At 49.7% G+C, this 25,259-nt stretch overlaps 1 protein-coding gene across 6 annotated transcripts in view; it reads right to left on the bottom strand.

The window, feature by feature from the left end:
* Positions 1 to 488: 488 nt before the first annotated feature.
* The window catches only part of LOC139240935 (RNA-binding motif, single-stranded-interacting protein 2-like), a 670,592-nt gene continuing 645,821 nt past the window's right edge, over positions 489 to 25,259 (bottom strand). For 5 of the 6 annotated variants that reach the window (XM_070869478.1, XM_070869481.1, XM_070869479.1 and 2 more), the window contains exons 13-14: positions 9,095 to 9,182; positions 489 to 7,039 (exon numbers count right to left, since the gene is read on the bottom strand). In XM_070869478.1, coding sequence (XP_070725579.1) covers positions 9,102 to 9,182 — 81 coding nt within the window. In that variant the 3' untranslated portion in view covers positions 489 to 7,039; positions 9,095 to 9,101. The remainder of the gene's footprint in view (positions 7,040 to 9,094; positions 9,183 to 25,259) is intronic. The other variant, XM_070869483.1, reaches the window with a different exon arrangement.

Below are 25,259 nucleotides of genomic sequence, written 5' to 3'. Positions count from 1 at the left end.
TTGGCCTTCCAAAATTGATGCCTTCACCGACACTATAGAACAGCATTCACTTCACAAAAAAGAAGGAAAAAGAAGTCTCTTTACAAACGTGTCCACTCTCAGTAACAAAACAAAAAGAAAATTCAAATAAAGACTATTTTCAGCACAAAAACAGAACTCAACACAACTGCATCATCAACAAAACGTATCCTTATCAACACATTTAAAAGAAAAATTAAGCGGTAGCATCTAGATTTACTAAAAAGAAATTGCATCTGCCTCGCTCTCCAAACATCTGTTTTAAAAAAAAATCTATAAAAGTGTTCAATTGAGACATTTCATTTTAAAGCAAACATTTTTTTTTTGTGTCTCATTTCTACTAAGAGTTGAATTCATTTTTCTTTTTAAAAAGTTAGCGATAAAACAGTGAAGAAAGCACCATTTCTAATTGTGCCCCCCTCCCCCACCCCTACCCCCCCCCCCCCCACCCCGCTCTAATTTCCCGCAAAGCTCTAAGAGACAGTTCGATGCGTGACACAAGTAAATATATTTGCATCTTAAAGCTACCTAATGAATCTAGGGCGAAATTTTTTTTTCATTAAACGCGGCAAAGTCAAGTAGCAGAGAGAGAAAAAAAAAACAAGAAAATAGTCTGCAACACAACTTCAAATTACCCGCTTCTTTGTTACTTTTTGTGGTTTAACATTTATGTCTAAAACTTCTATGATTGTTAAAATATATATATTTTTTTGCACTTTTTTTGCAGCACCCCTGAGGTGTTTTTGTGAGGTGGGGGGCGGGATGAGGGCATTAACATTAACTCTTTTTTTTTCAGGTGTTGAGAATTGGGAGATGTTTTCAGTTAAACGAACCAAGAACACGTTTGTTTAATTTCAGGTCCTACTGTCATTGATGCTACGTCAAAGGCCACAAGTCTGTGGGAGTGTTTCGGTCAAGGGTGGTTTTAACACAGTTGCTGTGAAGCAACTCAATCTGGTTAGTTTTTCCTCTTTCCCCAACCCTCCCCCCACCCCCATTTATTTTTCTTAAACACTAACTTAATTCTTTCTCCCCTCTCACTCGCATGTAATCCAGCAACATCTCTCTGTGAATTGAGAAAAAAATTGAGGAGCAGGCCTGATAAGGAGAGATAGGCCACAAGTGGCTCCCTTTCTGCTCGGGGAATTCTATAGAAGGTGTAAAAAAAAACCTCATAGTTTCTGGTGATTGTATATACTAAACACATTCATGATTACCAGCAAATAAACTAAGAGACTACTTGGGATCCTCGTGACAAGATTTCGGGCTTGATTGTCATGCGGGTATTGACCGCTTCAAAAGGGAGACATAGATAGAATGGCAATGTTGAGTATTAAGGATGAGCGGAGATGGGGGACGAAATGAGGGCTCAATTTCCGGTCACACACTTCATTCTAGCTGCACCAAGAAGGGAGGCAGTAAGGGAGGGGGTAAATGGGATGGGCCAGTTATGCCTGCTGACTGGCCACAGGGGGCACCGATGGCAGGTTGCATACTCACAAAGGTCTTGTGCGCAAGTGAACAGAAGGTGTGGGACAAATTAAAGGACGCGGCTACTGCTAATGACATAAAGTCGTTGCACGTGCACAGTTCCAAAGGTCTCTTGGTTGTTCTTGCCGGACTTCGTAGTCAGCAGTCATTTTGATAGGATGGAAACTGTGTTCGTTTTGTCAGTCATTGGAATAATTCACAGCCCTGCTTCGCAAATGTGGCCACAGACCCCAAAAAGGTTTAGGAAAGTATAATATATGCACCTGGGAGTATGCTCACAGGTTTGCAGAGCTGTTGAGTCCTGTGCAATATGTCTTTAAGTCGGTTCACGGGCTCCCAGGCCACCTGCAATTTCTGCGGTCGGGAGAAGTCCATGTTCCATGTCTATGTTCAATGTGAGAGGTTGCAGCCCCTGTTCCATTATTTGAAGGGGCTGCTCCTCAAATTCTGGCTGCACTTCAGTCCCACACTCCTGATCTTTGGGCACCCTGTGCGGGGGGGGGCGGGGGGGCGGAGGGGGATAGTCGAAATAGTTGAAAGATCTCCATTTACTGTTTATTGTTAAAAAGTTTTATTTTGAATTTGTTGGTTTTAGTGCCCCTTTAATAAGGGGCCACTTGATTTATAGGTTCAACTTAAAATAGTTGTAGAGCTGCTGAGTTGGGAGTGGCTTAGCCAGTCACGTGATGTTCACAAGACTCAATAAAACCCCAGCCAGTTGGGTTCGGAGGATCCACGATGAGGCAGGTGGTTGTGAGCCTGGTGGATGAACTGGTAATGTGTCGTGTGATTATTAAACCTTTGCTAATAAACCAACTAGTTCTTAATAGCAATGTGTTGTTATGGATTCTTAAGCAAAGAACCCATGAAGCAAATACATTATAGAACGGACATTAACTATTCATAAAATCCTAATGCTTGTAAAATGCTAATGACCACGATTTCGATGTAAATATTTGGACAGGAAGACTCTGCAGGTTTAACGGCGAAGTTGAGCATGTTCCCGGCTTCGATCAGCGGAAAGATCTTTAAAAAAAGAGAAACATATAAAACTTGAGCTAAATTTGAGCCTGGAGCTTTCGGCTGAGGAATCTTGGCGATTTTTAATGTGGAACCGTCTTTAATTCAAAAATGCAGTCGGGCAGAAATGGCAGTAGACATTATCCTGTTAGCTGTGTGTTTACAAATCAAATCGTTACTGGGAAAATGATGTGCGTTTTTAATTTTATTTGCATTTCTTTTCAATAAAATTATTTCCAACGGGGGAAAAAAACCACGAGAGCTGCCATTTACGCAGACCTCCGTCTGTTGGGAAGGTTATTTTTTAAAATTTGGGACCCTGACAGTTATGCCGCAGAATACTTCTGGGCAGCTTCCGGTTCGTTGGCAGGAGTCACTCCGTGGTTCGTTGGCAGGAGTCACTCCATGAGTTGAAAGATACTCAGTGAAGACATGGCAAGAGGTTATTGTAGGGCAGAGGGCGTGTAAGCCAGGTTTAGGGCAACGTGTTCACCTTGCCTTTGGTGTTCTACATGGAGAGATTCAACTTGTATGACTACGTCCTCAGCCAGTTTTTGCGCAGAGCAAGTTCCACAAACGGAACACAGCCAATGAATCTCGTCTGTATTTTTTTTTGGAGTGGTGATGGTTGACGGGGGAATCTTGGCCAGTTCTCTGAGAATCACTCCTTGCTCTTCAAATCATGCGATATTTTGTATCCACTCAAACAAGCAGACGGGGCCTCGGTTTAGTATCTCATCTGAGGGACAACAAAGAGCGAGCACACACAAACGATGGGCCAAATGGTCTCCTTGTGTGCAATAAATTCATATGGTTCTGGTCCGTGTCTGTTGAAGTCTCCGTCTAGATTTTGTGCTCCAGTCCTAGAGTGGGACTTGAACCCCCGACCTCTGACTCTTACCAACTGAGCCAAATAAATATACGCTACATAGATGCAAGTTGTTATTTTAATACTGGCTCGCCTTAAAACTTAAAAGTGCAATGAATACCCCATTAAAGAACGTAAGAAATAGGAGCAGGAATAGACCATTGGGCGCCTCGAGCCTGCTCCGCCATTTAATAAGATCACGGCTGATCTGATCTTGGCCTCAACTCCACTTCCCTGCCCACTCCCCAATAACCCTTGAACCCCTTATCATTCAAAAATCTGTCTTAAAAAAAATTCAAATCAAATACTTAATCCCTGCTGAGAACAAGTCAGCTTTTATTGAAAGAATTGGCTCCTAACTGGCTCGCAGTGCAGCTCTTGTCGGTTACCTTCACTGCCGGAGCCTGTAATATGTCAAGTTGAAGCTCACAGTTGCAGGCCCACACAGTGAGAGGACTCCCTCTTGTGGCTGTTCCTATCACAGGCACGCGCGCACACACACACACACACACACACTTTTTTCTCCTTTTCCGGGGGTACTGACTTAAACCGGGGTATAGTTCGTGCCAGGCACCCTCCAGTAATTTGCTCAAGCGGGCAAGTGTCAGTTCACTGTGACTGACGGGCAGGGGGTGTGGTCACTATAGCCCCCCACCCGTGCTCTTGGCCACTGGATAGACATCACAAGCAAGGATACCTGACTGATTTGCTCACATTGAGGCCATTTGTAATCTTTTATGTTGTTGTTGGAGATCAGTTGCCTCATGATTAAAAAAAACAAGAACTTGAGTGATTGTGCAGCAACTTTGAAACAATCAGATGAACATCACTGTGTCTATCATTTAGGAATCATTTGCTGCCCTCAGGGACAAGGTGTCCATTCGGATGGATAATCCCTTAAACGTTTTGTCAGATTGTTTGTAAGTGGATTATCCCAACGCAATGTATTGCCCTTGAGTTAGTAGCATATATTTAACTTCAGGTTAGGTATTTAAACGTTGCAGATAAAGTCCAAGCTATGAAGCTAGTTAACTGGGACAGCAGGACAATAGAAAACTCGCACAAAGTTAAAGATTAGAAAAACGGATTTTCCACCCACGAGACCAAACTCCCACAGAAGGGAGATGATTCAGGGTTTAATTGGAACCTTTAAATGAAAGGTATTGGTTGGAAAGGGGGATTGAGAACTGGAGAGTTATTAACAACACTACTTGATTAACATCCAGGAGAAGAACTTCAATGTTCCTTTAAAGTAGCAGAGGGAAATCCATGATAAGATAATCAGACATGGACTCTGAGTGACCAAAAGCTTGGTCAAAAAGGTAGGTTTTAAGGAGCATCTTGAAGGAGGAAAGAGAGGTAGAGAGGCGGAGAGGTTTAGGGAGGGAGTTCCAGAGCTTGGGGCCCAGGCAACAGAAGGCACGGCCACCGATGGTGGAGTGATTATAATCAGGGATGTCCAAGAGGGCAGAATTAGAGGAGCGCAGCCATCTCGGGGGTTTGTGGGGCTGGAGGAGATTACAGAGATAGGGAGGGGCGAGGCCACGGAGGGATTTGAAATTAAGGATGAGGATTTTAAAATTGAGGTATTGTCAGACCAGGAGCCAATGTAGGTCAGCGAGCACAGGGGGTGATGGGTGAGCGGGACTGGGTGCGAGTTAGGACACGGGGCAGTGTGCACAGGGGGTGATGGGAGAACGGAACTTGGTGCGAGTTAGGACACGAGCAGTGAGCACAGGGATGATAGGTGAGCAGGACTTGGTGCGAGTTAGGACACGGGGCAGCGAGCACAGGGGGTGATGGGTGATTGGGACTTGGTGCGAGTTAAGACACGGGCAGCGAGCACAGGGGGTGATGGGTGAGCAGGACTCGGTGCGAGTTAGGACACGGGGCAGCGAGCACAGGGGGTGATGGGTGATTGGGACTTGGTGCGAGTTAAGACACGGGCAGCGAGCACAGGGGGTGATGGGTGAGCGGGACTGGGTGCAAGTTAGGACACGGGGCAGCCAAGTTTTGGATGAGCTGAAGTTTACATCACATAGAACATTCTTAAAGGGGAAGGACAGTGTCGGAAACAGATATTTTCCCACACAATACATAAATGCACCAAGCCCTATGATACAGCTAAGAAAATTAATGTACCTCGAATGTTGTTAATGTTAGAATTGTGTCATTTAACTTTCCTAGCGAGTAGGCTCAATCCCTGCTACGTGCTAATAATTGGCTATTTCATCTCCTTCCTCTTTAGATAAGGTTTACTTTTGTTAACCAGAGACATAGCGATGGGTTTTGCAGAACTACTTGACTCAAAGCAAACCAAACTCCCGTTAAAATGATTGATGGCAAGACTAGTCAAAAAAAGGACCATTCTGCCTGTTAAAGCTCATTCTCCTGGTACCTTAACTCTCTCTTTATAGCATTCAGCTGAATCCCGAAGGCTTTTGCCTGGCTAATCACACTTACGTTCTTCCTATGATCAGCTCTGAAACTATTGTGCACGCTACACTAGTTTATAAATCTCACCCTGCTGCAATAAAAGCATAAATATGCCGATGAAGGTGCAAGTGGTAGCCCAGATTATACAGCACTGCTCTGTCATTCTCATGTGCGCCAGTTTACCTTTAATGGGATCGGAGTTTGTGGGGGGGCAGGAGGCGGGGAGATGAGAATTTATTTTTACGCAGCGAGTTGTCGTGATCGGGAACGCGCTGCCTGAAAGGGTGGCGGAAGCAGATTCAACAGGAACTTTCAAAAGGGAAGTGGGAAAGGAAAAATGTGCAGGGGGCTATGGGGATTGAGTGGGACTAATTGGATCACTCTTTCAAAGGCCCCTGGCTGTGCTGTATCATTCGGCGAGTTTTATGGCTTGATACAATATCCATTTTAAGCTTTGGCAATGAGGCCATTGATTCGAACTGATCGCCTCTAGCCATGGCCACAGACGTTATTCGGTCTGTGCGAAACATGCAGAGGGTGAGGTGGGCGAGAAAGGGCGGATTCGTGGGGCTTGTGTCAAGGATCTCGATTATCAAGAAACTGTAATTCGAAGTTGTGTTTTTCTGTTAGTGTTCCCACAGAGGACGTTAAAAAAAAGAAGAAAACGGAAACTGCACTAATCTCTACAGCATCGTCATGGCAGCAACAGACAAGTCAAATTGTGGTAAGATCGCAACTGTACAAGGTCATGGACTCCACCTAGTGAAGGTTTGAACTCAAATCAACCTGGATATTTTACAAAACAAAAAAAAACTAATCACGGTTAAAAAGACATTTGATGTGTAATCTTCTCCTCTCTCACTCTGAGCAATTTCAGAATGCTTAAATAATGATTTGCTATAGTTGCACTTTCAAAAAAATAAGCTCTCTTCCCTGTATCAAAATAAACCTCTTTTCCACAGATTCTGCCACCGGGTTTGGTATGTCTGGTTAACTGAAGTAGAAAGTTTATCAAAATAGCTGTGTTTTTTTTTTCTTTCTTTGTTGAATGTCTTACAAATAAAAGGAAAAACTTTTGTGTGTTTTTTTTTTTCTCTCCAAATCTTGTGCAAAAATTTCTCTCTTTTGTTTTCCCTCCAAAGCAGTCTGGTTTCTGGTTCACACCGATTCAGGAGAGCTGATTCTTTCATGTTCTCACTCTCGCATCTGTAAGGAAAGCAAAGAGACTTAAAATAGGTCTGCACCAATCGATCATTTTATGAGCTGCTCCCTCCATGGCCCTCGCCCCTCCCTATCTCTGTAATCGCCTCCAGCCCCACAACCCCCTCGAGATGTCTGCACTCCTCTAATTCTGCCCTCCTGAGCATCCCTGATTATAATCGCTCCACCATCGGTGGCCGTGCCTTCTGTTGCTGGGCCCCAAGCTCTGGAACTCCCTCCCTAAACCTCTCCGCCTCTCTACATCTCTTTCCTCCTTCAAGACGCTCCTTAAAACCGACCTCTTTGACCAAGCTCCTGCCCTAATTTCTCCTTATGCGGCTCGGTGTCAAATTGTTTTATCTCATAATACTCTTGTGAAGCACCTTGGGACGTTTCGCTACGTTAAAGGCGCTATATAAATACAAGTTGTTGTTGTTGAGATAGATGCGCATAAGGCCTCACCTGCAAGTTGCCCTGAAGTGGTGGTGGGCCGCCTTGTCGAGTGATTGTGTTTCTCCCCGACAATTGAGGGGTTTGCTTACCCACTTCAGCCTCAATCACATAGTGTAGGGATGGCAGGTTCCCTTCCCGGAAGGCCATTAATGAACAAATCGGGGTTTTTAAACCAGACCCGTCATTTCTTTGTTTCTGGTGCCAGCCTGTAAATGACCAGATTGATTGAGGCCAACTTTACAACTTGCCTTAGGTGGGACTTGAACTCTGGACCTGCAGGTTGCTCATGGAGCACCATAAGCAGGACAATACTGAGTCCCTTTCCTCATGATGGGGTGTGGTTTCATGGGTGCCTCACCCACATGAAGTGCGAGTCTTGCCCTCATCACGGCCTTGCCAAGATTTTTTTAAGTTTATCTAAAGAACTATTTCAGTTCGGTGTGAGTAACTCTTATTAACTTGATCATCTTCAGAATGACGTTTTCTATCCAAGTATTTGACCGTGACAATCTAGGGTTAAAGAGTGGCTGTCTCCCAGTACTGTGGTTATGGGTTTGGGTCCCAGGACCTGAGCACTTTGATGCTAGATTTGGTAACTAGCCTTAAGCTATGGCAAGTGCTCCGAGGACTAAACCGTATGTTTGTTCTGAGCTGAGGGTGATGGGGGAAAGGAAGGGTGAAAATAGTGTGGACTCTAGAGATGTGCATCTTCAAGGTATCGACTGATAGATTTTGGGATACGAAGGGAATTAAGGGATATGGGGATCGGGCGGGAAGGTGTTGAGCTCGAAGATCAGCCATGATCTTGTTGAATGGCGGAGCTGGCTCGAGGGGCCGAATGGCCTCCTCCTGCTCCAGCTGCTTGTCGGTCCTGTGCATGCGCGAAACATTGAATGGGTCGTGTAATCTGTTAAAATGACCGCTTTCCCCAAAAATAAGGGGGTTCATTGTTGTGCTTCTATTTCTTATGTCCTTATGTGTTGAGGTGTGAAGCTGAAGGTTGAGCTACGTTGTAGCCCATTTCTACTTGACTTTTGCATACGACTCAGCTCTGACCACACTTTTCCTGTTCTCCAGGCTGTTTCTGCTCATTCTCTAGTCTCATTGCCCCATCTTCCTGGGTCACAAGTTTTGGCTCGTTTCAGACTGTCCATCCGTTTAATAAAACAGTGACGTTGGCCAGGTTCTCAGGTCTGAGGGTTAAAAAGCTTGGCATTGAAGCACAGCTTTGTTACAAGTGTAGTGCGCAGGTTCGTACCCATCACTCCTGGCTAGAAATACCTCCGTAGTACTGGGGACATGGCTTTGGCTGTGGGATAAATGTCACATGCACAGGAAATTGCTAGCCAATAGAAAATCCAGCCATGCCCTCAGGTCGGGCTTTGCCACCGGGACGAAAAGAACTGGAAGGCAAGGCTCCTCCCATGCACTTCATAGCAGGTGGCATCAAGAGTGGCCATTGGCAACGGCCCAGGAACAGGTGGGAGTCCAGAGAGAATGTCGGACAGGAAGAAGGAAAACATAATGATTAAAAATGAGAGGAGAAAAGGCTGAGAGCAACGGAACAGGTGCAACAGAAATTCTATACTGAGAGGATTAGCTGCCTACCTCAGGTTTACTTGTTGTGCTGGTAGGAATAGGTTGCATGTTCAGAGGACGTTTCCATAGCAACCTGCTGCTGCTGGCCACTGGGTTCCTGTAAATGGGAAAACATCAAGCCGTCACACAAACATTTCCCAGTTTCAGGAAAGACTTGATGAAAGAAAAAGAAAGGAACGGTGAAGACTGAAATCTGACAAAACTTTGGAGTTAGAAAGCCCAGTGTTCTCTGCTTCCCCCACACAAAGTACTGATCCCAAGACAAGGTGAGTTAACATGTCCGGAACCCAATGTGCAGCAGATTATCTTTTAGAACATGAATTTGACCAAGCAAGGTGGAGCTAATTTAAGGCCGAGGCCGTAAATTGCGGCCTCTCCGGGTGTATACACTGTGCGCACCCGCCTGTAGAGGCCCCGCAAGTTCTGGGTTTAAGCGTGCACTGCACAACATTCAGTTGTTTTCTATTTGTTCTGGATCCAAATCGCCACAGTCAAGCAGAAATATTCCTTCTTCAGTGCTTTCACAATCACTTGGATTCTTTTGACAGATCGTACGAATGCAAAAGTAAAGGGCTTCTGCGGACAGAGATTTGGGCTATTTGCCCACCTCCTGCCCAGCGGATGACCTCATAACGCTTACGTAAGGCCTGCTTTTTTACCAGCGTAAGAGTTTTAAAAGACAGAAAAAAATGAATTTCGTGACTAATTTTTATATTAAAAACCCTGTCCACTAAAATTTAAAAAAAAACATTTTTTTTCGAAAGCATTTCATTTAATTCAATTTCTAACAATTTTAAACAAGTGAGGTGTTTTTTTTTTAATTCGTGTATTGTGTTTTCTTCGTTTTTGGTGGTATTCCCATTCATAGTAGTGGCAGCTCCGTACAACAAGACTGTGGAGTTAAAGAAAATCGGCCGGGGTGGCCTGTTCAAATTAACCTTTTGAACAGGCCGTGTGGGCGGGGCTATCTCCTGAATGAAGGCCGAGGCTTCGTGCACGCAGTGTCCCCGGGCGGTGTGACGTCATGCGCGACCCAGGACTCTGCCGGTTCAAAAGGGAATTCTCTGTGCGCGCGGGGACGGCAGGGCGTATTCGGTAGGCGGAGCTTTGCGTCCGCGGGAAAGCTCCGACCGCAATTTTTGGCCCCTAATTGAAGCAGCTTGGCTAAAGCTCCACTTACTTCTCCTGGTACATGGAGTCCATGCAGCAGCTGATATGCTGTTGCCAATGGTTGTGCGATACTTATCGCTGGGTGCAGCAATGCAACAGCAGCGTAACAGAACCAGGAGATAGTCTTCACACCCTATCAAGACTTATCTTTTGTTTCCTAACTTGTGCCATTACCATCGAATTTTTGCCCATCAGCCCTTTTGTCTCTCGAATCTCTCCTACCTTCCACCCTATCATAAAAACATAGAAACATAGAAAATAGGTGCAGGAGTAGGCCATTCGGCCCTTCGAACCTGCACCGCCATTCAATGAGTTCATGGCTGAACATGCAACTTCAGTACCCCACTCCTGCTTTCTCGCCATACCCCTTGATCCCCCTAGTAGTAAGGACTACATCTAACTCCTTTTTGAATCTATTTATTGAATTGGCCTCAACAACTTTCTGTGGCAGAGAACTCCACAGGTTCACCACTCTCTGGGTGAAGAAGTCTCTCCTCATCTTGGTCCTAAATGGCTTACCCCTTATCCTTAGACTGTGACCCCTGGTTCTGGACTTCCCCAACATTAATAAGAACATAAGAACATAAGAATTAGGAACAGGAGTAGGCCATCTAGCCCCTCGAGCCTGCTCCGCCATTCAACAAGATCATGGCTGATCTGGCCGTGGACTCAGCTCCACTTACCCGCCCGCTCCCCGTAACCCTTAATTCCCTTATTGGTTAAACATCTATCTATCTGTGATTTGAATACATTCAATGAGCTAGCCTCAACTGCTTCCTTGGGCAGAGAATTCCACAGATTCACAACCCTCTGGGAGAAGAAATTCCTTCTCAACTCGGTTTTAAATTGGCTCCCCCGTATTTTGAGGCTGTGCCCCCTAGTTCTAGTCTCCCCGACCAGTGGAAACAACCTCTCTGCCTCTATCCTGTCTATCCCTTTCATTATTTTAAATGTTTCTATAAGATCACCCCTCATCCTTCTGAATTCCAACGAGTAAAGACCCAGTCTACTCAATCTATCATCATTAGGTAACCCCCTCATCTCCGGAATCAGCACTAGTGAATCGTCTCTGCACCCCCTCCAAAGCTAGGATATCCTTCCTTAAGTAAGGTGACCAAAACTGCACGCAGTACTCCAGGTGCGGCCTCACCAATACCCTGTACAGTTGCAGCAAGACCTCCCTGCTTTTGTACTCCATCCCTCTCACAATGAAGGCCAACATTCCATTTGCCTTCCTGATTACCTGCTGTACCTGCAAACTAACTTTTTGGGATTCATGCACAAAGATCCCCAGGTCCCTCTGCACCACAGCATGTTGTAATTTCTCCCCATTCAAATAATATTCCCTTTTACTGTTTTTTTTCCCAAGGTGGATGACCTCACATTTTCCGACATTGTATTCCATCTGCCAAACCTTAGCCCATTCGCTTAACCAATCTAAATCTCTCTGCAGCCTCTCTGTGTCCTCTACACAACCCGCTTTCCCACTAATCTTTGTGTCATCTGCAAATTTTGTTACACTACACTCTGTCCCCTCTTCCAGGTCATCTATGTATATTGTAAACAGTTGTGGTCCCAGCACTGATCCCTGCGGCACACCACTAGCCACCGATTTCCAACCCGAAAAGGACCCATTTATCCCAACTCTCTGCTTTCTGTTAGCCAGCCAATTCTCTATCCATGCTAATACATTTCCTCTGACTCCGTGTACCTTTATCTTCTGCAGTAACCTTTTGTGTGGCACCTTATTGAATGCCTTTTGGAAATCTAAATACACCACATCCATCGGTATACCTCTATCCACCATGCTCGTTATATCCTCAAAGAATTTCAGTAAATTAGTTACACATGATACCCCTTCATGGATTCATGTTGCGTCTGCTTGATTGCACTATTCCTATCGAGATGTCCCGCTATTTCTTCCTTAATGATAGCTTCAAGCATTTTCCCCACTACAGATGTTAAACTAAGCGGCCTATAGTCACCTGCCTTTTGTCTGCCCCCTTTTTTAAACAGAGACGTTACATTAGCTGCTTTCCAATCCGCTGGTACCACCCCAGAGTCCAGAAAATTTTGCTAGATTATAACGAATGCATCTGCTATAAATTCCGCCATCTCTTTTAATACCCTGGGATGCATTTCATCAGGACCAGGGGACTTGTCTACCTTGAGTCCCATTAGCCTGTCCAGCACTACCTTCCTAGTGATATTGATTGTCTCAAGGTCCTCCCTTCCCACATTCCCGTGACCAGCAATTTTTGGCATGGTTTTTGTGTCTTCCACTGTGAAGACTGAAGCAAAATAATTGTTTAAGGTCTCAGCCATTTCCACATTTCCCATTATTAAATCCCCCTTCTCATCTTCTAAGGGGCCAACATTTACTTTAGTCACTCTCTTCCGTTTTATATCTCGGTAAAAGCTTTTACTATCTGTTTTTATGTTTTCCGCAAATTTACTTTCGTAATCTATCTTTCCTTTCTTTATTGCTTCCTTAGCCATTCTTTGCTGTCGTTTAAAATTTTCCCAATCTTCTCGTTTCCCACTAACCTTGGCCACCTTATACGCATTGGTTTTTAATTTGATACTCTCCTTTATTCCCTTGGTTATCCACGGCTGGTTATCCCTTCTCTTGCTGCCCTTCTTTTTCACTGGAATATATTTTTGTTGAGCACTATGAAAGAGCTCCTTAAAAGTCCTCCACTGTTCCTCAATTGTGCCACCGTTTAATCTGTGTTCCCAGTCTACTTTAGCCAATTCTTCCCTCATCCACCTGTAGTCCCCTTTGTTTAAGCATAGTATGCTTGTTTGAGACACTACTTCCTCACCCTCAATCTGTATTACAAATTCAACCATACTGTGATCACTCATTCCGAGAGGATCTTTTACTAGGAGATCGTTTATTATTCCTGTCTCATTACACAGGACCAGATCTAAGATAGCTTGCTCCCTTGTAGGTTCTGTAACATACTGTTCGAAGAAACAATCCCGTATGCATTCTATGAATTCCTCCTCAAGGCTACCCCGTGTGATTTGATTTGACCAATCGATATGTAGGTTAAAATCCCCCATGATTACTGCCGTTCCTTTTTCACATGCCTCCATTATTCCCTTGATTATTGTCCGCCCCACCGTGAAGTTATTATTTGGGGGCCTATAAACTACGTCCACCAGTGACTTTTTCCTCTTACTATCTCTGATCTCCACCCACAATGATTCAACATTTTGTTCATTAGAGCCAATATCGTCTCTCACAACTACCCTGATATCATCCTTTATTAACAGAGCTACCCCACCTCCTTTCCCTTCTTGTCTATCTTGCCGAATTGTCAGATACCCCTGTATGTTTAACTCGCAGTCTTGGCCACCCTGCAACCACGTTTCTGTAATGGTCACCAAATCATACCCATTCGTAATGATTTGTGCCGTCAGCACATTTACTTTTATTTCGAATGCTGCGTGCGTTTAGGTAGAGTATTTTAATATTAATTTTTAAACCATGATTTTTAGTTTTGACCCCTCCTGCAGCCCCTTTATATTCATACATATTGTCCCTTCCTATCACCTTGTGGTTTACACTTACCCCAGTGCTACTCTGCTCTGTTGCCTCCTGCCTTTTGCATTCTTTCTTGGGGTTCTGTTCATCTGAGCTCTCACCCACTCTAACTCGCTCAGAGCCCTCTCCTGGGTTCCCATCCCCCTGCCAAGCTAGTTTAAAGCCCTCCCAACTGTACTATCAAAACCACCCGCGAGAACATTGGTCCCGTCTCTGTTGAGGTGTAACCTGTCCGACTTGTACAGGTCCCACCTACCCCAGAAGCGGTCCCAATTGTTCAGGAAACTAAAGGCCTCTCTCTTACACCAACGGGAGAGTGGAGAGCACTAGTTCCAACTGTCACAGGACGGGAGAGTGGAGAGCACCAGTTCCCACTGTCGAAGGAGAGAGAGTGGAGAGCATCAGTTCCCACTGTCACAGGACGGGAGAGTGGAGAGCACCAGTTCCAACTGTCACAGGAGAGCGAGTGGAGAGCACCAGTTCCAACTGTCGCAGGAGAGAGAGTGGGGAGCACCAGTTCCCACTGTCGCAGGAGAGCGAGTGGAGAGCACCAGTTCCAACTGTCACAGGAGAGAGAGTGGAGAGCACCAGTTCCAACTGTCGCAGGAAAGAGAGTGGAGAGCACCAGTTCCCACTGTCACAGGAGAGAGTGGAGAGCACCAGTTCCCACTGTCACAGGAGAGAGAGTGGAGAGCATCAGTTCCCACTGTCACAGGACGAGAGAGTGGAGAGCACCAGTTCCCACTGTCACAGGAGAGAGAGTGGAGAGCACCAGTTCCCACTGTCGAAGGAGAGAGAGTGGAGAGCACCAGTTCCCTCTGTCACAGTAGAGAGAGTGGAGAGCACCAGTTCCCACTGTCGAAGGAGAGAGAGTGGAGAGCACCAGTTCCCACTGTCACAGGACAGAGAGTGGAGAGCACCAGTTCCAACTGTCGCAGGTAAGAGAGTGGAGAGCACCAGTTCCCACTGTCACAGGACGGGAGAGTGGAGAGCACCAGTTCCAACTGTCACAGGACAGAGAGTGGAGAACACCAGTTCCCACTATCACAGGACGGGAGAGTGGAGAGCACCAGTTCCAACTGTCACAGGACAGAAAGTGGAGAGCACCAGTTCCCACTGTCACAGGACGGGAGAGTGGAGAGCACCAGTTCCAACTGTCGCAGGAGAGAGAGTGGAGAGCACCAGTTCCCACTGTCACAGGACAGAGAGTGGAGAGCACCAGTTCAAACTGTCACAGGACAGAGTGTGGAGAGCACCAGTTCCAACTATCGCAGGACGGGAGAGTGGAGAGCACTAGTTCAAACTGTCACAGGAGAGAGAGTGGAGAGCACCAGTTCCAACTGTCACAGGACAGAGAGTGGAGAGCACCAGTTCCCACTGTCACAGGACAGAGAGTGGAGAGCACCAGTTCCCACTGTCACAGGACAGAGAGTGGAGAGCACCAGTTCCCACTGTCACAGGACAGAGAGTGGAGAGCACCAGTTTCCACTGTCACAGGACAGAGAGTGGAGAGCACCAGTTCCCACTGTCACAGGACGGGAGAGTGGAGAGCACCAGTTCCCACTGTCACAGGACGGGAGAGTGGAGAGCACCAGTTCCAACTGTCACAGGAGAGAGAGTGGAGAGCACCAGTTCCCACTGTCACAGGACAGAGAGTGGAGAGCACCAGTTCCCACTGTCACAGGACAGGAGAGTGGAGAGCACCAGTTCCCACTGTCACAGGTCAGAGAGTGGAGAGCACCAGTTCCCACTGTCACAGGACAGAGAGTGGAGAGCACCAGTTCCCACTGTCACAGGACAGAGAGTGGAGAGCACCAGTTCCAATTGTCACAGGACAGAGAGTGGAGAGCACCAGTTCCCACTGTCATAGGACGGGAGAATGTAGAGCACCAGTTCCCACTGTCACAGGACAGAGAGTGGAGAGCACCAGTTCCCACTGTCACAGGAAAGAGAGTGGGGAGCACCAGTTCCCACTGTCACAGGACGGGAGAGTGTAGAGCACCAGTTCCCACTGTCACAGGACTCGGAGTGGAGAGCACCAGTTCCCACTGTCGCAGGAGAGAGAGTGGAGAGCACCAGTTCAAACTGTCGCAGGACAGAGAGTGGAGAGCACCAGTTCAAACTGTCGCAGGAGAGAGAGTAGAGAGCACCAGTTCCCACTGTCACAGGACGGGAGAGTGGAGAGCACCAGTTCAAACTGTCGCAGGACAGAGAGTGGAGAGCACCAGTTCCAACTGTGACAGGACCGAGATTGGAGAGCACCAGTTCCCACTATCACAGGACGGGAGAGTGGAGAGCACCAGTTCCCACTGTCACAGGACAGAGAGTGGAGAGCACCAGTTCCCACTGTCACAGGACAGGGAGTGGAGAGCACCAGTTCCCACTGTCACAGGACAGAGAGTGGAGAGCACCAGTTCCAACTGTCACAGGACAGAGAGTGGAGAGCACCAGTTCCCACTGTCACAGGACAGGGAGTGGAGAGCACCAGTTCCCACTGTCACAGGACAGAGAGTGGAGAGCACCAGTTCCAACTGTCACAGGACGGGAGAGTGGAGAGCACCAGTTCAAACTGTCGCAGGACGGGAGAGTGGAGAGCACCAGTTCAAATTGTCACAGGAGAGAGAGTGGAGAGCACCAGTTCCAACTGTCGCAGGAGAGAGAGTGGAGAGCACCAGTTCCAACTGTCACAGGACAGAAAGTGGAGAGCACCAGTTCCCACTGTCGCAGGAGAGAGAGTGGAGAGCAGCAGTTCCCACTGTCGCAGGAGAGAGAGTGGAGAGCACCAGTTCAAACTGTCACAGGAGAGAGAGTGGAGAGCACCAGTTCAAACTGTCACAGGAGAGAGAGTGGAGAGCACCAGTTCAAACTGTCACAGGACGGGAGAGTGGAGAGCACCAGTTTCCACTGTCACAGGAGAGAGAGTGGAGAGCACCAGTTCCCACTGTCACAGGACAGAGAGTGGAGAGCACCAGTTCCCACTGTCACAGGACGGGAGAGTGGAGAGCACCAGTTACCACTGTCACAGGACAGAGAGTGGAGAGCACCAGTTCCCACTGTCACAGGAAAGAGAGTGGAGAGCACCAGTTCCCACTGTCGCAGGAGAGAGAGTGGAGTGCACCAGTTCAAACTGTCGCAGGACAGAGAGTGGAGAGCACCAGTTCAAAATGTCGCATGAAAGAGTGGAGAGCACCAGTTCCCACTATCACAGGACAGAGAGTGGAGAGCACCAGTTCCCACTGTCATAGGATGGGAGAGTGGAGAGCACCAGTTCCCATTATCACAGGACGGGAGAGTGGAGAGCACCAGTTTCCACTGTCACAGGAGAGAGTGGAGAGCACCAGCTCCAACTGTCACAGGAGAGAGATTGGAGAGCACCAGCTCCAACTGTCACAGGAGAGAGATTGGAGAGCACCAGTTCCAACTCTCACAGGACAGAGAGTGGAGAGCACCAGTTCAAACTGTGACAGGACGGGAGAGTGGAGAGCACCATTTCCCACTATCACAGGACAGAGAGTGGAGAGCACCAGTTCCAACTGTCGCAGGAGAGAGAGTGGAGAGCACCAGCTCCAACTGTCGCAGGAAAGAGAGTGGAGAGCACCAGTTCCCACTGTCACAGGAGAGAGTGGAGAGCACCAGTTCCCACTGTCACAGGAGAGAGAGTGGAGAGCATCAGTTCCCACTGTCACAGGACGAGAGAGTGGAGAGCACCAGTTCCAACTGTCACAGGACAGAGAGTGGAGAGCACCAGTTCCCACTGTCACAGGAGAGAGAGTGGAGAGCACCAGTTCCAACTGTCGAAGGAGAGAGAGTGGAGAGCACCAGTTCCCTCTGTCACAGGACAGAGAGTGGAGAGCACCAGTTCCAACTGTCGAAGGAGAGAGAGTGGAGAGCACCAGTTCCAACTGTCACAGGACAGAGAGTGGAGAGCACCAGTTCCAACTGTCACAGGACAGAGAGTGGAGAGCACCAGTTCCAACTGTCGAAGGAGAGAGAGTGGAGAGCACCAGTTCCAACTGTCACAGGACAGAGAGTGGAGAGCACCAGTTCCAACTATCACACGACAGAGAGTGGAGAGCACCAGTTCAAACTGTCGCAGGACGGGAGAGTGGAGAGCACCAGTTCAAACTGTCACAGGAGAGAGAGTGGAGAGCACCAGTTCCAACTGTCGCAGGAGAGAGAGTGGAGAGCACCAGTTCCAACTGTCACAAGACAGAGAGTGGAGAGCACCAGTTCCCACTGTCACAGGAGAGAGAGTGGAGAGCATCAGTTCAAATTGTCACAGGACAGAGAGTGGAGAGCACCAGTTCCCACTGTCACAGGACAGAAAGTGGAGAGCACCAGTTCCCACTGTCACAGGACAGAAAGTGGAGAGCACCAGTTCCCACTGTCGCAGGAGAGAGAGTGGAGAGCACCAGTTCGCACTGTCGCAGGAGAGAGAGTGGAGAGCACCAGTTCCCACTGTCGAAGGAGAGAGAGTGGAGAGCACCAGTTCCCACTGTCGCAGGAGAGAGAGTGGAGAGCACCAGTTCCCACTGTCACAGGAGAGCGAGTGGAGAGCACCAGTTCCAACTGTCGCAGGAAAGAGAGTGGAGAGCACCAGTTCCCACTGTCACAGGAGAGAGTGGAGAGCACCAGTTCCCACTGTCACAGGAGAGAGAGTGGAGAGCACCAGTTCCCACTGTCACAGGATAGGAGAGTGGAGAGCACCAGCTCCAACTGTCACAGGACGGGAGAGTGGAGAGCACCAGTTCCCACTGTCACAGGACAGAGAGTGGAGAGCACCAGTTCCAACTGTCGCAGGTAAGAGAGTGGAGAGCACCAGTTCCCACTGTCGAAGGAGAGAGAGTGGAGAGCACCAGTTCCCACTGTCGCAGGAGAGAGAGTGGAGAGCACCAGTTCCTACTGTCGCAGGAGAGCGAGTGGAGAGCACCAGTTCCAACTGTCGCAGGAGAGAGAGTGGAGAGCACCAGTTCCAACTGTCGCAGGAAAGAGAGTGGAGAGCACCAGTTCCCACTGTCACAGGAGAGAGTGGAGAGCACCAGTTCCCACTGTCACAGGACGGGAGAGTGGAGAGCACCAGTTCCCAATATCACAGGACGGGAGAGTGGAGAGCACCGGTTCCCACTATCACAAGACAGAGAGTGGAGAGCACCAGTTCCCACTGTCACAGGACAGGAGAGTGGAGAGCACCAGTTCCCACTGTCACAGCACAGGAGAGTGGAGAGCACCAGCTCCAACTGTCACAGGATGGGAGAGTGGAGAGCACCAGTTCCCACTGTCACAGGACAGAGAGTGGAGAGCACCAGTTCAAATTGTCACAGGACAGAGAGTGGAGAGCACCAGTTCAAATTGTCACAGGACAGAGAGTGGAGAGCACCAGTTCCCACTGTCGCAGGAGAGAGAGTGGAGAGCACCAGTTCCCACTGTCGCAGGAGAGAGAGTGGAGAGCACCAGTTCCCACTGTCGAAGGAGAGAGAGTGGAGAGCACCAGTTCCTACTGTCGCAGGAGAGAGAGTGGAGAGCACCAGTTCGCACTGTCACAGGAGAGCGAGTGGAGAGCACCAGTTCCAACTGTCGCAGAAGAGAGAGTGGAGAGCACCAGTTCCCACTGTCACAGGAGAGAGAGTGGAGAGCACCAGTTCCCACTGTCGCAGGAGAGCGAGTGGAGAGCACCAGTTCCAACTGTCGCAGGAGAGAGAGTGGAGAGCACCAGCTCCAACTGTCGCAGGAAAGAGAGTGGAGAGCACCAGTTCCCACTGTCACAGGAGAGAGTGGAGAGCACCAGTTCCCACTGTCACAGGAGAGAGAGTGGAGAGCATCAGTTCCCACTGTCACAGGACGAGAGAGTGGAGAGCACCAGTTCCAACTGTCACAGGACAGAGAGTGGAGAGCACCAGTTCCCACTGTCACAGGACGGGAGAGTGGAGAGCACCAGTTCCAACTGTCACACGACAGAGAGTGGAGAGCACCAGTTCAAACTGTCGCAGGACGGGAGAGTGGAGAGCACCAGTTCAAACTGTCACAGGAGAGAGAGTGGAGAGCACCAGTTCCAACTGTCGCAGGAGAGAGAGTGGAGAGCACCAGTTCCAACTGTCACAAGACAGAGAGTGGAGAGCACCAGTTCCCACTGTCACAGGAGAGAGAGTGGAGAGCATCAGTTCAAATTGTCACAGGACAGAGAGTGGAGAGCACCAGTTCCCACTGTCACAGGACAGAAAGTGGAGAGCACCAGTTCCCACTGTCACAGGACAGAAAGTGGAGAGCACCAGTTCCCACTGTCGCAGGAGAGAGAGTGGAGAGCACCAGTTCGCACTGTCGCAGGAGAGAGAGTGGAGAGCACCAGTTCCCACTGTCGAAGGAGAGAGAGTGGAGAGCACCAGTTCCCACTGTCGCAGGAGAGAGAGTGGAGAGCACCAGTTCCCACTGTCACAGGAGAGCGAGTGGAGAGCACCAGTTCCAACTGTCGCAGGAAAGAGAGTGGAGAGCACCAGTTCCCACTGTCACAGGAGAGAGTGGAGAGCACCAGTTCCCACTGTCACAGGAGAGAGAGTGGAGAGCACCAGTTCCCACTGTCACAGGATAGGAGAGTGGAGAGCACCAGCTCCAACTGTCACAGGACGGGAGAGTGGAGAGCACCAGTTCCCACTGTCACAGGAGAGAGAGTGGAGAGCACCAGTTCCAACTGTCGCAGGTAAGAGAGTGGAGAGCACCAGTTCCCACTGTCGAAGGAGAGAGAGTGGAGAGCACCAGTTCCCACTGTCGCAGGAGAGAGAGTGGAGAGCACCAGTTCCTACTGTCGCAGGAGAGCGAGTGGAGAGCACCAGTTCCAACTGTCGCAGGAGAGAGAGTGGAGAGCACCAGTTCCAACTGTCGCAGGAAAGAGAGTGGAGAGCACCAGTTCCCACTGTCACAGGAGAGAGTGGAGAGCACCAGTTCCCACTGTCACAGGAGAGAGAGTGGAGAGCATCAGTTCCCACTGTCACAGGACGAGAGAGTGGAGAGCACCAGTTCCCACTGCCACAGGATGGGAGAGTAGAGAGCACCAGTTCCAACTGTCACAGGAGAGAGAGTGCTGAGCACCAGTTCATACTGTCGCAGGACAGGAGAGTGGAGAGCACCAGTTCCCACTCTCACAGGAGAGAGAGTGGAGAGCACCAGTTCAAACTGTCACAGGACAGAGGGTGGAGAGCACCAGTTCCAACTATCGCAGGACGGGAGAGTGGAGAGCACCAGTTCAAACTGTCACAGGAGAGAGAGTGGAGAGCACCAGTTCAAACTGTCGCAGGACGGGAGAGTGGAGAGCACCAGTTTCCACTGTCACAGGAGAGAGAGTGGAGAGCACCAGTTCCCACTGTCACAGGACAGAGATTGGAGAGCACCAGTTCCCACTGTCACAGGACAGGAGAGTGGAGAGCACCAGTTCCCACTGTCACAGGACAGAGAGTGGAGAGCACCAGTTCCAACTGTCACAGGACAGAGAGTGGAGAGCACCAGTTCCCACTGTCACAGGAGAGAGAGTGGAGAGCACCAGTTCCCACTGTCACAGGACAGAGAGTGGAGAGCACCAGTTCCAATTGTCACAGGACAGAGAGTGGAGAGCACCAGTTCCCACTGTCATAGGACGGGAGAGTGGAGAGCACCAGTTCCCACTGTCACAGGAGAGAGAGTGGAGAGCACCAGTTCCCACTGTCACAGGACGGGAGAGTGGAGAGCACCAGTTCAAACTGTCACAGGACAGAGAGTGGAGAGCACCAGTTCCCACTATCACAGGACGGGAGAGTGGAGAGCACCAGTTCCCACTGTCACAGGACAGAGAGTGGAGAGCACCAGTTCCCACTGTCACAGGAAAGAGAGTGGAGAGCACCAGTTCCCACTGTCGCAGGAGAGAGAGTGGAGAGCACCAGTACAAACTGTCGCAGGACAGAGAGTGGAGAGCACCAGGTCCCACTGTCGCAGGAGAGAGAGTGGAGAGCACCAGTTCAAACTGTCGCAGGAGAGAGAGTGGAGAGCACCAGTTCAAACTGTCGCAGGACAGAGAGTGGAGAGCACCAGTTCAAACTGTCGCAGGACAGAGAGTGGAGAGCACCAGTTCCAACTGTCACAGGACAGAGAGTGGAGAGCACCAGTTCCCACTATCACAGGACAGGAGAGTGGAGAGCACCAGTTCCCACTGTCACAGGACAGAGAGTGGAAAGCACCAGTTCCCACTGTCACAGGAGAGATTGGAGAGCACCAGTTCAAACTGTCGCAGGAGAGAGAGTGGAGAGCACCAGTTCAAACTGTCGCAGGACAGAGAGTGGAGAGCACCAGTTACCACTATCACAGGACAGGAGAGTGGAGAGCACCAGTTCCCACTGTCGCAGGAGAGAGAGTGGAGAGCACCAGTTCCCACTGTCACAGGAGAGCGAGTGGAGAGCACCAGTTCCAACTGTCGCAGGAAAGAGAGTGGAGAGCACCAGTTCCCACTGTCACAGGAGAGAGTGGAGAGCACCAGTACCCACTCTCACAGGAGAGAGAGTGGAGAGCACCAGTTCAAACTGTCACAGGACAGAGGGTGGAGAGCACCAGTTCCAACTATCGCAGGACGGGAGAGTGGAGAGCACCAGTTCAAACTGTCACAGGAGAGAGAGTGGAGAGCACCAGTTCAAACTGTCGCAGGACGGGAGAGTGGAGAGCACCAGTTCCCACTGTCACAGGAGAGAGAGTGGAGAGCACCAGTTCCCACTGTCACAGGACAGGAGAGTGGAGAGCACCAGTTCCCACCGTCACAGGACAGAGAGTGGAGAGCACCAGTTCCAACTGTCACAGGACAGAGAGTGGAGAGCACCAGTTCCCACTGTCACAGGAGAGAGAGTGGAGAGCACCAGTTCCCACTGTCACAGGACAGAGAGTGGAGAGCACCAGTTCCAATTGTCACAGGACAGAGAGTGGAGAGCACCAGTTCCCACTGTAATAGGACGGGAGAGTGGAGAGCACCAGTTCCCACTGTCACAGGAGAGAGAGTGGAGAGCACCAGTTCCCACTGTCACAGGACGGGAGAGTGGAGAGCACCAGTTCAAACTGTCACAGGACAGAGAGTGGAGAGCACCAGTTCCCATTATCACAGGACGGGAGAGTGGAGAGCACCAGTTCCCACTGTCACAGGACAGAGAGTGGAGAGCACCAGTACAAACTGTCGCAGGACAGAGAGTGGAGAGCACCAGGTCCCACTGTCGCAGGAGAGAGAGTGGAGAGCACCAGTTCAAACTGTCGCAGGAGAGAGAGTGGAGAGCACCAGTTCAAACTGTCGCAGGACAGAGAGTGGAGAGCACCAGTTCAAACTGTCGCAGGACAGAGAGTGGAGAGCACCAGTTCCAACTGTCACAGGACAGAGAGTGGAGAGCACCAGTTCCCACTATCACAGGACAGGAGAGTGGAGAGCACCAGTTCCCACTGTCACAGGACAGAGAGTGGAAAGCACCAGTTCCCACTGTCACAGGAGAGATTGGAGAGCACCAGTTCAAACTGTCGCAGGAGAGAGAGTGGAGAGCACCAGTTCAAACTATCGCAGGACAGAGAGTGGAGAGCACCAGTTCCCACTATCACAGGACAGGAGAGTGGAGAGCACCAGTACAAACTGTCGCAGGACAGAGAGTGGAGAGCACCAGGTCCCACTGTCGCAGGAGAGAGAGTGGAGAGCACCAGTTCAAACTGTCGCAGGAGAGAGAGTGGAGAGCACCAGCTCCAACTGTCACAGGACGGGAGAGTGGAGAGCACCAGCTCCCACTGTCACAGGACAGAGAGTGGAGAGCACCAGTTCCCACTGTCACAGGACAGAGAGTGGAGAGCACCAGTTCAAATTGTCACAGGACAGAGAGTGGAGAGCACCAGCTCCAAATTTCACAGGACAGAGAGTAGAGAGCACCAGTTCCCACGATCACAGGACAGAGAGTGGAGAGCACCAGTTCCCACTGTCACAGGACAGAGAGTGGAGAGCACCAGTTCCCACTGTCACAGGACGGGAGAGTGGAGAGCACCAGTTCCCACTGTCACAGGACGGGAGAGTGGAGAGCACCAGTTCCCACTATCACAGGACGGGAGAGTGGAGAACACCAGTTCCAACTGTCACAGGAGAGAGAGTGGAGAGCACCAGTTCCCACTATCACAGACAGAGATTGGAGAGCACCAGTTCCCACTATCACAGGACAGAATGTGGAGAGCACCAGTTCCCACTATCACAGGACAGAGATTGGAGAGCATCAGTTCCCACTGTCACAGGACAGAGAGTGGAGAGCACCAGTTCCCACTATCACAGGAAAGAGAGTGGAGAGCACCAGTTCCAACTGTCACAGGACGGGAGAGTGGAGAGCACCAGTTCCCACTGTCACAGGAGAGAGAGTGGAGAGCACCAGTTCCCACTGTCACAGGATGGGAGAGTGGAGAGCACCAGTTCCCACTATCACAGGACGGGAGAGTGGAGAGCACCAGTTCCCACTGTCGCAGGAGAGAGAGTGGAGAGCACCAGTTCGCACTGTCGCAGGAGAGAGAGTGGAGAGCACCAGTTCCCACTGTCGAAGGAGAGAGAGTGGAGAGCACCAGTTCCCACTGTCGCAGGAGAGAGAGTGGAGTGCATCAGTTCCCACTGTCACAGGAGAGCGAGTGGAGAGCACCAGTTCCAACTGTCGCAGGAGAGAGAGTGGAGAGCACCAGTTCCCACTGTCACAGGAGAGAGAGTGGAGAGTACCAGTTCCCACTGTCACAGGATGGGAGAGTGGAGAGCACCAGCTCCAACTGTCACAGGACGGGAGAGTGGAGAGCACCAGTTCCCACTGTCACAGGACAGAGAGTGGAGAGCACCAGTTCCAACTGTCGCAGGTAAGAGAGTGGAGAGCACCAGTTCCCACTGTCGAAGGAGAGAGAGTGGAGAGCACCAGTTCCCACTGTCGCAGGAGAGAGAGTGGAGAGCACCAGTTCCCACTGTCGCAGGAGAGCGAGTGGAGAGCACCAGTTCCAACTGTCGCAGGAGAGAGAGTGGAGAGCACCAGTTCCAACTGTCGCAGGAAAGAGAGTGGAGAGCACCAGTTCCCACTGTCACAGGAGAGAGTGGAGAGCACCAGTTCCCACTGTCACAGGAGAGAGAGTGGAGAGCATCAGTTCCCACTGTCACAGGACGAGAGAGTGGAGAGCACCAGTTCCCACTGTCACAGGATGGGAGAGTAGAGAGCACCAGTTCCAACTGTCACAGGACAGAGAGTGGAGAGCACCAGTTCCAACTGTCGCAGGAGAGAGAGTGGAGAGCACCAGTTCAAACTGTCGCAGGAGAGAGAGTGGAGAGCACCAGTTCAAACTGTCGCAGGACAGAGAGTGGAGAGCACCAGTTCAAACTGTCGCAGGACAGAGAGTGGAGAGCACCAGTTCCAACTGTCACAGGACAGAGAGTGGAGAGCACCAGTTCCCACTATCACAGGACAG

This window comes from Pristiophorus japonicus, chromosome X (assembly GCF_044704955.1).
Source record: "Pristiophorus japonicus isolate sPriJap1 chromosome X, sPriJap1.hap1, whole genome shotgun sequence".
In the NCBI taxonomy this organism is placed as follows: domain Eukaryota; kingdom Metazoa; phylum Chordata; class Chondrichthyes; family Pristiophoridae; genus Pristiophorus; species Pristiophorus japonicus.
Note: the sequence above shows the minus strand (reverse complement) of the source record. Positions and strands in the feature narration are given on the sequence as shown.